Below are 14,462 nucleotides of genomic sequence, written 5' to 3'. Positions count from 1 at the left end.
ACATGGCACATCACGTCGTTGCGAACGACCACTCCACTTTGTGGGGAATATGTCCACTAACCACGAATCTAAACGGCCATACCTGGAAACAGTCCTGGAGGACTGCTTAGCTTGTCAGGCGCTAATTGATTCGGGTGCGACAATATCACTCATCTCTCAAACATTGTTTGATGAGCTCAAAAGGGCTTTGAAGCCAACTAAACGTTGGTTAAAAGTGGAACGATGCGACACTACACTTCGAGGGGTCACTCAGACTACCTCGCCTCTCACATTGAGAGTCATGCTGAAACTACACTTCCAGGACGTATCGCTCGTTCATCCTGTGTATGTTACCAGCCTCGAAACTGTAACCCTGCTACTTGGAGCAGACTTGATGGATCGGTTACTCCCATTGATGGATTGGAAAACCAACCAGGTATGGCCACAGGCCACAGTGCCTTCTCCACTGACCACACTGTCTTCCCCTAACGCTAGCTGCAACGCAGTCCTTCACGAGGGGTATCTGTCAAAAGCACCCCTTGGGAAAAAGACGTGTAGAAACCTCTTGGTGCAGAATCCGATCCAAGGAGATATTATGATATCTCGACACATTCCATCAGCCAATCTGATTGACCATTCTTTTCATGATTTCGAGCCAGCTGTCTCTGTGAATGAGCAACTTCCCTCCTTCTTGCAGTCGTGCAATACGGTAGTTGAGATGAACTTCTCTGGCCCTTCGAACACTTCCGCAAGCACTGCGGCCGTCTCAGCAAGAAAAACATTGATGTGCAGAGTACACTCTGCTTCCGATGATACACCTTCTGCTTTGTTGGGGACTGTCACCCCTTACAATGACACTAATGGCGTCAGTCCAGCAACTGACCCGATGACTCCCACTGGTGAAACACTTTGCGATATCACAGACCGATATCCTCGTCTCAGTTTGCAGGTACTGAAGAGGTTGCCACACGCGGAAGCGGTGGTGACTGACAGACCTCGACAGCCACTGAGGGTGTTGAAGCACAAACACCAGGAGATTTGGTTGAAAGGTTACAGCCATTCTCATAATAACGCGGCCACTGACAACTCGTACATAGGGTCCGACCTTCTCGTTTGCGCCTCGGACACCAACACCACCCACTGGTGGGGGGGTCCCGAGACACAAAGGGGGGGAATAGTAGCCCAGACCCATGATGAGCCTCATCGAGGCCGGTGGGGGGGTTGAGACTACGGACAACACCGTACGAGGCCGCCAGAGCATAAATCAAATCTAGTTGTAAACTCCCCTATGAGAACAGTGAGGAGCAGACAGGCCCCTAGACGGGGATTATCTTAGAACACATCTAAGATAGTACTGAGGTGTACCACACTGGTCGTAAAGGAAGTCCAGTGGACTTGTCCACCTCCAAAACAAATGGCAACAATAATCATTCCTTGCCATGTGTAGGTTCAACTACAATACAACTAGTAATATGCTCCAATCATGTGTTCCGGTAGATAATATTTCAGAATAAATCGGTAGGACAACTGGACCCCTTGAATACCAGTACCAATACCACAGTCAGTCCAGCAACACTCAGTAAGAGGATTAGTAACCTCACAAGTTAAATTGCTATTGATAATAGCGACATAGGAGTCACTCAGAGTGCAACACGGGGAAGGGAATCTCCATTGCACTCCTCCAATGGTTAACACATGCCACTAATAAATAGAACCCTCCGTTCAGGAGAAAAGTTATTAGAAGTCATGAACCATGATCACACCACGTACGACTGGTCTAATACTTAGAGTACTTCCGTCGTGAGGTTAGCTCCTCCGTGGATAACATAGCTATGAAATAGACTTCATACCTACCGCCACTACAATAGTGGAAGACACCGTGACTTGTAGAAAACTACTACAGACTCCCTTGACACCAATTCTGACTGACCTCCAGGCATTGACCTGAAAATTACCTGACTATGTCAGACTCATTCTGAACAAGTTGTAATCTGCCAGGATACTTGGTTATCTTCCCTTGACATGCGCGATTGTGTAAGCATAAACGCACATGCACAACGGAACATCCAATTAGGATTTATGCTAGGATCACTTAAGGGTCCAAACAAAATACCAGCCTTAGTAAAGTTGAACATTTACTTCTAGGCCTTTGACTCTACAGCACTCACCAGTTTTCTAACCAGAAGTCCATAGGTCATCCTGTAGACTGCCCAAAACTAGTGCCTCACAGCTGTAGACTTATCATATAGTTGTCAACTTAGGATAGTACCCTAAGCGCCACCCCGCAAATTAGGAAAGCCCTAGATATGACATTAGACAATGCCATGATAGGGTCATTTTGCCAAGACCATGGACGTAGATAGAATACAGTCCAATTAGATGATTAAGGTGGCATAACTATTTTGTTTTGTTTATGCTTTCATTAATTTTGTTTCATTTTCTTTGGCACATAGAAAGTGATAGAGCCATAAACAACTCCCCCATACAACCATCAGTTAGTGCCACAACGCCGCTCATTTGGGAGGAAATGTAATGATATATTTCATGAGTGTGTGTGCGTTGTTAACCTCTGCCTAAGTTACTGCCCAGATATTCCAGTCTGGACGACCAGACGACGGGTCCGGAACGGCGATCCCAACCCGGACATCCGCTGCCGAGTCATGGAACGGACATCTTCATTTGCAGAGACCCTACCCGGGTCGACCACCAGAGGGGGGACTGCAATAGCAACCACCAACTGGACATCTGCTGCCCAGCCTTGGAGCGGACTTCTTCATTTGCAGACACCCTACCCGGGTCGACCGCCAGATGGGGACCACAACGATGATCCACAACCAGGACAACCCACGTTCATTTTTATGTTGGTTTACAACATGCAGGTTAATCGCAAGATTGAACCCAACATGGGGGGACTGTCATGATGTTGGCCTGTGGGTAAGGTTTATGACCCCCCCATAAATACCTTCTCCCTTCCCCTCTCTCTCTGACCCAACTGAAGGACTGGAATAGCCTGTGTTAAATATAGAGAGTCTGGGAACATCAAACAAATAGGGAAAGGAACCATCTTTTGTTAATAAAACCAGTTGGAAATATGCTTGATAACGTAATGAGTATGTATGTCAGTTCATTGTTATCTGAGACATTATGATTGATGGCAGGACGATATAAACTGTACCGGAGAAAGTATACACCCTCTAGTTATCAGAGTCACATGGAATTGTTATGCAATTGAAATGTTTGATACTGAAATTGTTTGTTAGGAGATTAAATGTAATTTTAGCTTCCAAATGAGAGAATTGGGTTTTCATAGGGAAAGTGCCCTGCCGATCAGTGGCCAACCCTGTGAAGAGACATGGGGTTATAAACGATGAAACCCCTCCTTTCCCCCTCTCCTCTATATAAGTCTTTGACGAAAAGACAATTCGGGGTTCCAGTACGGGAGGACTGCAGCCTCTACGTTATATGGACAGACACATATCAAGAACAGAACTAAGCCAACCTCGGCGTGAGCTATGGTATGAACTGGTATGAACTTTGAGCTTATTCACTACAGAAGTGATACTTCCTAGCCGTTGAGTTAGCCGCTGCTAACGTGGGCTAGGAAAGGACGGACGACGGATCCAGTCTAACAACCAGACGAAGATACCACCACCATTGACATTCTTCCACTACACAACAGGAAGATCTGTTGGCCAACCACGGCCAGCATCTACGACCAATCTACCGAAGCGCAGCTCAGAGTAAATATTTATTGCATTTTCCTTTTCCAAATGGGCGGTAATTTAGAATGCATAAGATAATGTATTTACGATAGCATAGCTGCTGTTTCTGTGTTCCTAAATCTTCCCGCTCTTTCATTCAAGCCCAACCCCCTTTTCCTTTGTGTAACCAGCCATGATACAGGCTCAGTCCACCAGGACGTTTTCTGTATGACATCATATGAATTCTGTGTATTTGTAATTCTGTGTGATTAGTTAGGTATTTAGTAAATAAATAATTAAACCCAATTTTGTATTGCTGATTCAACTTGTTAGCCAGGGTTCGTGAAGATAACCAAGAATTTATAACTTTCATGATGAGATTGAAAATAAGATAAGATTGACTGCTATCGATGTAAAATATTACTAAGTATTTTAAGAGTTTATTCAGAAGATAACAGCTCTATAAACGTTATTCTGTGGTGCCCCGACTTTCTAGTTAATTACATTTACATGATTAGCTTAATCAGGTAATATTAATTACAGAGAAATAATTTTATAAGTTAGCATGTCATATCACTTAATCCGGCATAGCCAAAGACACGACATTACATTACAGCCTTCTTCTAAAATGTATTTTAAAAAATCCACCTAATCAATCTACACACAATACCCCAGAATGACAAAGTAAAAACAGGTTTTTAGACATTTTTGTAAATTTATAAAAGTAAAAAACTGAAATATCACATTTATGTAAGTATTCAGACCCTTCACGCAGTACTTTGTTGAGGAAACTTTGGCAGCGATTACGGCCTTGGAGTCTTCTTGGGTATGACACTACAAGCTGGGCACACCTGTATTTTGGGAGTTTATCCCATTCTTCTCTGCAGATCCTCTCAGGTTGGATGGGGAGCGTCGCTGCACAGCTATTTTCAGGTCTCTCCAGAGATGTATGATTGGATTCAAGTCCGGGCTCTGGCTGGGCCACTTGAGGACATTCAGAGAATTGTCCGGAAGCCATTCCTGCAATGTCTTTGCTGTGTGCTTAGGGTCGTTGTCCTGTTGGAAGGTGAACCTTTGCCCCAGTCTGTGCGCTCTGGAGCAGGTTTTCATCAAGGATCTCTCTGTTCATCTTTCCCTCGATCCTGACTAGTCTCCCAGTCCCTGCCAGCTGAAAAACATCCCCACAGCATAATGCTGCCACCACCATGTTTCACCGTTCACCGACTTGCCTAGTTAAATTAAATTAAGGTTAAATAAAAAATAAAAAACCGTATGGATGGTTCCAGATTTCCTCCAGAAGTGACGCTTGGCATTCGGGCCCAAGAGTTCAATCTTGGTTTCATCAGACCAGAGAATCTTGTTTCTCATGGTCAGAGTTCTTTAGGTGCCTTTTGGCAAACTCCAAGTGGGCTGTCATGTACCTTTTACTGAGGAGTGGCTTCCGTCTGACCACTCTACCATAAAGGCCTGATTGGTGGAGTGCAGCAGAGATGGTTGTCCTTCTGGAAGGTTCACCCATTTCAACAGAGGAACTGTAGAGCTCTGTCAGAGTGACAGTCGGGTTCTTTGTCACCTCCCTGACCAAGGCCCTTCTCCTCCGATTGCTCAGTTTGGCCATGCAGCCAGCTCTAGGAAGAGTCTTGGTGGTTCCAAATTGCTTCCATTTAAGAATGATGGAGGCCACCGTGTTCTCGGGGACCTTCAATGCTGCCAACATTTTTTGCCACTCCTCCCCAGATCTGTGCCTCGACACAATCCTGTCTCAGAGATCTACAAGACAATTCCTTCGCCCTCATGACTTGGTTTTGCTCTGACATGCACTGTCAACTGTGGGACCTTAAATAGACATGTGTGTGCCTTTCCATTTCATGTCCAATCATTTGAATCTGCCACAGGTGGACTCCAATGAAGTTGTAGAAACATCTCAAGGATGAACAATGGAAACAGGATGTACCTGAGCTCAATTTCGAGTTTCATAGCAAAGGGTCTGAATACTTATCTAAATAAGTTATTTCCGTTTTTATTTTTAATACATTTGCAAATATTTCTAAAAACCTGTTTTTGCTTTGTCATTATTATGTATTGTGTGTAGATTGATGAGGATATATCTATTTTTTTAAATCCATTTTAGAATAAGGCTATAACGTAATGAAATGTGGAAAAAGTCAAGGGGTCCGAATACTTTCCGAATGCACTGTATGTGTGTTGCAAATGGACAAGTACTGACAAGTACTGAAGGAGCCTGTCTCTGAGTGCAAGTACGATTCTATAAGAGTTGGATAGGAGCCATCTGTCTGGGATTAGAACATGCTTTGCAGTTGGACAGAAGCCATCTGTCTGGGTTATGATAAGGTCGTGGTTGAGTTACTGCCCACCAGTCTAGTTCCTGTGGGAAGATGGGAGATGGTCTTCAACGTCGAAGTTGGGGAGCGGAGTGAGAATAACAGGATGCAGAGAGAGGAACTGTAACTCAAGGAGGAAGAATAGCCATCCGGACCAGCCTGTGCAATCCTCCTGTGACATTTGCTACATGCACTGTATATAAAGAACTGTGTAACAGTATGCTATCCAGCTGAAGCATTCAGTTGGGAGAATACATCTGGTTTGATCTTTTATCAGTGTCCGTCTAGATCTGTACCTTGAGAAGAACCGAAGACCAACAACAATACATTGACTCATAATTACCAGGTTCCTAACATAACAAGCTGAACCCATTCAAAACTTAATAAGTAAGACAACACAACCCTATTTGTCTGCCCTTCAGAGACTCCTCTATTCAGGCACAATTAGCAGCCTGCTGAGCAATAACCACCAAGACCAACATCCATATATTTAGATATACTTAAATCATATCTTAATATATGATTCTGCCAAGGCCCAACCATTCTAAATCCCTCATTTTGAGGCAAGCATTTTGAGGCAAGCAAAGAGAAACTTCAAAAGATAAACATATCCAATACAAGAAATGTTTATTTAATAAAAAATATCTATTCATATTTTGACTCAGTATTTGATTAAATAAATGACTGGACATGTTAACTTTGAAAAACAGTTTTTTTCCTTCTAAAGTGATCCAAAATAGCCTAATTTTCTTTGACTGTGTTGAAAAAGGTTCTTTATTTGGTCTTAAATTATACATCAATCAATTCTGAATCCTCTGAAAGGGCTTTTATTTTGCAACAACAGAAAGCTGCAGGTTGTGTTTTCAAGTCTGACTGGGTGAAATCAGATGGCATTTGCCATACAATGTCTTGTGACAGACAGCCTGACGAACACAGACAGCAGCACTGATAAAACACACCTGCTGTGACAACAAAAGACCCCACTGATAGCAACCACACAAATAATGTCACTATGTGAAACACATTAATTTTCCTGACTAGATAAGAGAACCAGGCATTACACTGTCTGATTGAGTCCTAAATGGCACCCTATTCCTTACAATGCACTAAATGGCAAAAGTAGTGCACTTTATAGAGAATATGTAGCCATTTGAGACACACACTCTCACTCTGCTGCCTGTATTCATCTCCCTCCATTCCACTCCACTCACCCTGCCCCCTCCACTTTACGTTCCACTTACAAGTCCACTTTAAATTTCATACTACTTTTAGTGCACTATATAGGGGATAGGGTAACATTTGGGACTGCCCCAGTATCTGCACTATACATTCAGCTAAGATCGCATTGGAGACACAGGCCATGGTAGGGAGCATGAATCTGTGATCAGTGATGTAGAATAAAATACAACATTGATTTTGATGGGATTAAAACTAGCGTCTTAAACTGGACCTTAAGCAACTGATGTAGTATCCCACATGACACTCTCTGTCGCTCTGTTTCAGCAGACAAGACTACATTACTAGTTTGCTTTTCACTGGTCCTGTCCTTTTTCCTTAAAAACTTCTTTGGGATAGGGGGCGGTATTTTGACATCCGGATGAAAAGCATGCCCAAAGTAAAGGATATGCATATAATTGGTAGATTTGGATAGAAAACACCCTAATTTCTAAAAGTTAAAAAAAAATGTCTGTGTGTATAACAGAACTTATTTGGCAGGCGAAACCCCGAGGACAAACCATCCAGGAAAAAAAACATTTGAGTTCACTGTGTTTTCAATTGGATTTCTATGGTCAACTAGATTTGAGAGACCTGGTTGCAGTTCCTATAGCTTCCACTAGATGTCAACAGTCTTTAGAAAATGATTGATGTTTTTCCTTTGAGAAATGAAGAAGTACGGCTATTCAGAATGAGAGTCAAGCTAAGTGGACTGTTTTGTTTGGGGTGCGCGACCTGTAGCTCGCTCCACTTTGATTTTGTCCGCTATTGAACACAGTATATTCCGTCTTAAATTTGATCGATTATTTACGTTTTAGGATACCTAAGGATGGATTAGGAAAGTTGTTTAAAATGTTTGGACAAAGTTTACAGGTAACTTATTAGATCATTTGTAGTCATGTTGGGCGAGTTGGAACCGGTGTTTTTCTGAATCAAACGCGCCAAATAAATTGACATTTGGGGGATATAAAAAAGAAGTTTATCGAACAAAAGGACCATTTGTGATGTTTCTTGGACATATTGGAGTGCCAACAGAAGAAGATCCTCAAAGGTAAGGCATGAATTATATCATTATTTCTGACTTTTGTGTCGCCACCTGCCTAGTTGAAAATTATTGTTATGCATTTGTATGGTGGTGTGCTGTCCTCAGATAATCGCATGGTTTGCTTTCGCCGTAAAGCCTTTTTGAAATCTGACACCTTGGCTGGATTAACAAGAAGTTAAGCTTTATTTTGACATATTGCATGTGTATTTTCAAGAATGTTAAATATTTACAATTCTGTAGTTTGAATTTGGCGCCCTGCACTTTCACTGGATGTTGGTCAGGTGGGACGCTACCGTCCCACCTAGCCTAGAGAGGTTTTAACCTGTTGGGACTAGGGGGCAGTATTTGCACGGCCGGATAAAAAACGTACCCGATTTAAACTGGTTACTACTCTTGCCCAGAAATGAGAATATGCATATAATTAGTGGATTTGGATAGAAAACACCCAAAAGTTTCTAAAACTGTTTGAATGGTGTCTGTGAGTATAACAGAACTCATATGGCAGGCCAAAACCTGAGAAGATTCCATACAGGAAGTGCCCTGTCTGACAATTTGTTGTCCTTCTGTTGCATCTCTATCGAAAATACAGCATCTGTGCTGTAATGTGACATTTTCTAAGGCTTCCATTGGCTCTCAGAAGGCGCCAGAAAGTGGAATGGGGTGTCTGCGGTCTCTGGGCGAAGAACAGCAGGAGAATTTGGGAGTGGTCAGCCTGGGGACAGTGAGACTGAGAGGCGCATTCACAAGAATTCTAAATTTTTTTCTTTCAGCCTTTGAATGAATACAACGTCGCCCGGTTGGAATATTATCGCTATTTTACGAGAAAAATAGCATAAAAATTGATTTTAAACAGCGTTTGACATGCTTCAAAGTACAGTAATGGAATATTTTGAAATGTTTTGTCACGAAATGTGCTCGCGCGTCACCCTTAGGATAGTGACCTGAACGCACGAACAAAACGGAGCTATTTGAATATAACTATGGATTATTTGGAACCAAAACAACATTTGTTGTTGAAGTAGAAGTCCTGGGAGTGCTTTCTGACGAAGAACAGCAAAGGTAATCCAATTTTCTAATAGTAATTCTGAGTTTAGTGAGTCCCAAACTTGGTGGGTGTCAAAATAGCTAGCCGTGATGGCCGAGCTATGTACTCAGAATATTGCAAAATGTGCTTTCGCCGAAAAGCTATTTTAAAATCTGACACCGCGATTGCATAAATCCTCTTGCGACTCTCATCCCGTTAGCGGGATCATTTTCCAGCTAAAACTCCTAGCGACATTAGCATAACGAAATTCAATATATATATTTTTTCAAATATAGGACTGTCTCATATCGTTTTATAGATACACCTCTCTTGAATCGACCCTCGTCGTCCGATTTCAAAAAGGTTTTACAGGAAAAGCACAATATTAGATTATGTTAGAGGAGTACATGGTAAAAGTAGCATCATTTGAATTTTCCGACCAACCACATGCATCACAAATAACCAAAAAACAGCTAAATGCAGCACTAACCTTTTACAAACTTCATCAGATGACACACCTAGGACATCATGTTACACACAGCATGCATTCTTTTGTTCAATAAAGGTCATATTTCTATATAAAAACAGCATTTTACATCGGCGTCTGACGTTGGCTAACTATTTTCCCATAAAATGCGTCCCGGGAAACAGTGCTACAATTTCATAAATTACTATTCGAAAACGATTTTTTTATTTTATATTGTCAATCTAAGATTTATAGATGAATATCTCTTAAACACCCGTCATAACAGATTTTAAATTAACTTTACAGGGTAATCACACTTTGAGATAAAAGGGGATGCGATACTCAGAAAATGAGCTAGAAAACCTAGCTCGGCGCCATCTTGGAACAATCGCAAATCACATCTGATCTTGTATAATATTGTCAATAATCCCTCACCTTTAGTTGTCTTCATCAGAAAGCACTTCCAGGAATCCCAGGTCCACGACAAATGTATTTTCGGTCGAAAAAGTCCATCCTTTATGTTCCATTAGCTTGCTGTTGTTAGCGCGTCTGAAGGCTGTATCCAAATGTTGATCCGGACTTAGGTTACGAAAAATAACTTTTTTCCCTCCTTTAGGTTCGTTCAAACATGTCAAACGTTGTATAACATTAATCTTCAGGGCCTGTTTCAACGAGAGCCAATAAGATTCGAGTGGGACGATTGCAATGTGTTTCAAAACGTTTCCAAAGGTGGGGGTAGACACGGCCGCCGACGTCACAATGCTGATGGCCCTCCTACTGTGACCAATTGCCACATCGTCTCCTTCACTGAGTTTCGACAGTAGAAGGCTCAAAACACTTTGTAAAGACTGGGGACATCTAGTGGAAGCACTAGAAAGTGCTCAATGAACGATTTTTCACGTTGTGAATTACAGGGAAGGCTGTGAAGTCGAGTCCACAATTCAGAATCCCACTTCCTGTTTCAATCGGTCTCAGGGTTTTGACTGCCATATGAGTTCTGTTATACTCACAGACACCATTCAAACAGTTTTAGAAACTTTAGGGTGTTTTCTATTCATATAAAATAAGTATATGCATGTCCTAGCTTCTGAGTTTGATTAGTAGGCCGTTGAAAATGGGAACAAATGTTTTCCAAAATGCGCTGTGGCGCCCCCTATGGTAGGATATCCTCAAGAGGATAAAGGAGTTCTGTATCTATAATTCTTAAAATAATTGTTATGTATTTTGTGAACGTTTATCGTGAGTAATTTAGTAAATTCACCGGAAGTTTTCGCTGGGTATGCTAGTTCTGAACATCACATGCTAATGTAAAAAGCTGGTTTTTGATATAAATATGAACTTGATTGAACAAAACATGCATGTATTGTATAACATAATGTCCTAGGAGTGTCATCTGATGAAGATCATCAAAGGTTCGTGCTGCATTTAGCTGTGGTTTTGGTTTTTGTGACATATATGCTTGCTTTGAAAATGGCTGTGTGATTATTTTGGCAGGGTACTTTCCTGACATAATCTAATGTTTTGCTTTCGCTGTAAAGCCTTTTTGAAATCGGACAATGTGGTTAGATTAACGAGAGTCTTGTCTTTAAAATGGTGTAAAATAGTCATATGTTTGAGAAATTGAAGTTATAGCATTTCTGAGGTATTTGTATTTCGCGGCACGCGATTCCACTGGCTGTTGACTAGGGTGGGACGCTTGCTCGCCCAGACAGGTTAACAGACATGAATTGTCTCCCAAATGGCACACAATACCTTATGAGAGCACTACAGTTGACGAGGGCCTTTTATGGCTCCTGGTCAAAAGTAGTGCCCTTTTATAAAGAATATTGTGCCATTTGAGATGTAAAAAGAGCTTTTTGTGTGTTTATTAATGTCACATTATGGTGTATAGGAACTGGGCATCATTGCTACTACTACCCTGTGTCTTGGTTTCTTCTGTTTTATTCAGCTTCTCTATTTAGCATATGCACTATGGATAGGGACAGTGGCGACCCGTCATTCAGGGCACGTGGGGTTTTTGCCTGTTTTGCATGCTATTTTGGCATTAATATGTGTCACATATCAGTTAGCAAACAATGTAATTTTTTAAAATAACATTTTGTTAATATAGCTGCATACAAACCAGTGGCGGTTCTAGACCATTTCAACTGGGGTGGCCATACTATTAGAGGGGCCAGTTACATTAGATGTTATTGTTGTCATATCGTGTTCTTCACTGCATTGCAGGCATTAGCAGGCAAGAGACCATGTTCATAATCAACATCGTTGCCACTGTCTAAATGCAGGTGTTTCAGCCTAGCTCAGTGCTTTCTGTGGTGGTGGGGCAGCCAGCGGAAAATACGGAGTGTAGGGGTTGGTAATGTTCTCATGGGGACACTACATCACTGCAAAATCTACGGGTAGAGCTTAAAAATTAAAGCACTTTGGGTGCTGCCATAGAGTTACATTAGAAGTGTCCATCCAAGAAGGCTCAAGGTCATTGGCCACAGATACAATTATGTCAAATTACGTTATATCTACAGTAGCTTTGATTGGACTGATCATGTCGACATCATACTTTCAAAATATTAGCTAGCAAGCTACGACTGGGAAAATACATGTTCAATGGTCATCCAACTCGGAATTGCAAGTTGGGAACTCGGGCCTCATTCTAGAGCTCCGACCTGAAGATCACTGAAGTCATCAGGATTCAACCTTGTTTTTTTTCCCCGAGTTCCCAGTTGTCTTGATAGCACCGTAAATTCAGAGAATGCCAAACTTTGATGACAAAGACCGCTGCGCCACCTTCCTGTTGAAGTGAGCACAGCACAACAAGTTGAGTCCAAAAATGTCTTGTATGCTCCAGCTGCATAAATGATGTAATATTCCAGGGAGAAATATATACTGTAGCTAAGAAAGTAATACTAAGTGTATGTTGTGTAGTAAGCTGTCAATTTTCCCCTCATAATTTAGCCTACTGTTCTGACTTGGTGGTGCACATGTAGCCTATAGCCTGTTTTAGAGAAATGTAAGCATTTAATATTGTAAGAATTTTCACTGTCTGCTTATATGACCCCTTTATTTATATTACGGTTCTGACTTGGTGTATAGGGAGAATACTGTAATAAAGGTCCATGTTCTGAATTCTGTCGCTGTACATTTCAAAAGTGAAGAACAAATAGTTACATTGACTAGGTTCATCCTTGCTCGCTCATTAATGTATTAATCAAAATTACAGATTGCCTCTTATCCGCACGTCACCCCCTATGCCATCGTTTGTACATCTCAATTGTCAGTGGAAACTGGAAAAAAAATTTCAGCAAGTCAGCCATATGTTTTGCTAAAAGGCAGTAAATGAGGCTGAATGAACTGTTTTGCTGCCAGACAAGGCTCTACTGATAGCCAGGCGTAGAAGTGGTAAGGTGTTGGGACTCTTTATGCAGGCCCTAACAGTTTGTGGGCACCGTTTGTCACCATTATAGAGCAATTAATGTATTGTTTAATGTTGTGTTGTGTAGTGGCTTTGCTGGAATGCATTAAAAAAAAAGTTTGTTTTCCCCACCAAGATTTACATGCTAAAATCGCCACTTGATAGGGATATCAGTGTACACACACACACACACACGAGATTTGAGGTGGCAACCAATCTATCCCTGCTTCAAGGAGGCTGTCCCAGACACACAAACACACACACACAGCCTACCTTGACTGCCTCCATGTGTGAGAGTCTGTCAAACAGCATGTCGTTAACAGTCACTATCTGATCACCGACCCTCAATCCCTCGTTCTCAGCGAAAGATCCGGGTTCTACTAGCGACACATATATTCCCACATCGTGCTCGGAGCCTCCCCGGATGCTGAACCCTAAACCCTCATTGCTCTTTCTGCGTCTCAGTGTCACTTGGCGGATCTCTCCAAAAGCCTCCCCCTGGATGAAAGCCTGGGGAGCGGTCCCATCAGCAGTGGTGCTGAAACCATCCTTGCCGGGACACGCTCCTGGTGATGCATAACAAGAGAGATCATGAGGGTTCATACAGTGAGCAGTGGGAATTGGGACATGGTGGTTTGCAGCATTGCCTACTTCTCCTCCAGAGCTTTCGGGGTTGTTACCACTGTTTTGCGGTAGATGGTTCGTTTTAAGATATAGGCCCTCGGAAGTATACTGGTCAAACAACAGCTGGTCTGAGCGCGGAATGACCAACCGCAACATGGGGAGGAGTTGTCTTTTGTTTGGCGTGTTGAGGATTATTTTGAGAGTTTGAACTAAATCGAAGACGTTGCGCTTTGCATGGTAGATATTGAGACAGTGTATGAACTGTTCTCTCTCGAATTCTGTGAGCAGCAGGTTGAGCGCGTTGTGCAGCTTCCGAACGTTTGCTGACAGCGCGCGGCCACCCGACCCAGTTCCCGAGTTAGCCGTCGTTGAATTGAGTGAAACGCGCTCCAAATCACTGCTCATCATGCTACAGCTTTACCGTAAACAGCACACCCCAGTCAGATCATGCATTTGAAATACTGCTATAGAAGTCTCTCCGCTCCGAAAACACATGACCGCACAGTGATTCTTGGAGGAAGTCAGCTTTGAAAAGTGGCATCTTTCCAATAATGCCTGTCGGAAGCATCAAATAATAACAGCTCTCCATTGCCGCCGCATCTTCGATATTCACCTATTTATGGAGAGTCCGGTTTGTGTGAAGGTGCACGGTAGATC

At 42.3% G+C, this 14,462-nt stretch overlaps 1 protein-coding gene across 1 annotated transcript in view; it reads right to left on the bottom strand.

Annotated features, from left to right (window-relative positions):
- LOC115164040 (whirlin-like) overlaps positions 1 to 13,784 on the bottom strand; it is a 103,107-nt gene extending 89,323 nt beyond the window's left edge. Inside the window, exon 1 of the mRNA XM_029716170.1 lies at positions 13,455 to 13,784. Coding sequence (XP_029572030.1) covers positions 13,455 to 13,784 — 330 coding nt within the window. The remainder of the gene's footprint in view (positions 1 to 13,454) is intronic.
- Between the last annotated feature and the right edge of the window lie 678 nt (positions 13,785 to 14,462).

The sequence above is a fragment of the Salmo trutta genome, chromosome 27 (assembly GCF_901001165.1).
Source record: "Salmo trutta chromosome 27, fSalTru1.1, whole genome shotgun sequence".
In the NCBI taxonomy this organism is placed as follows: Eukaryota; Metazoa; Chordata; class Actinopteri; order Salmoniformes; family Salmonidae; genus Salmo; species Salmo trutta.
This window is presented reverse-complemented; position numbering and strand designations above follow the sequence as displayed.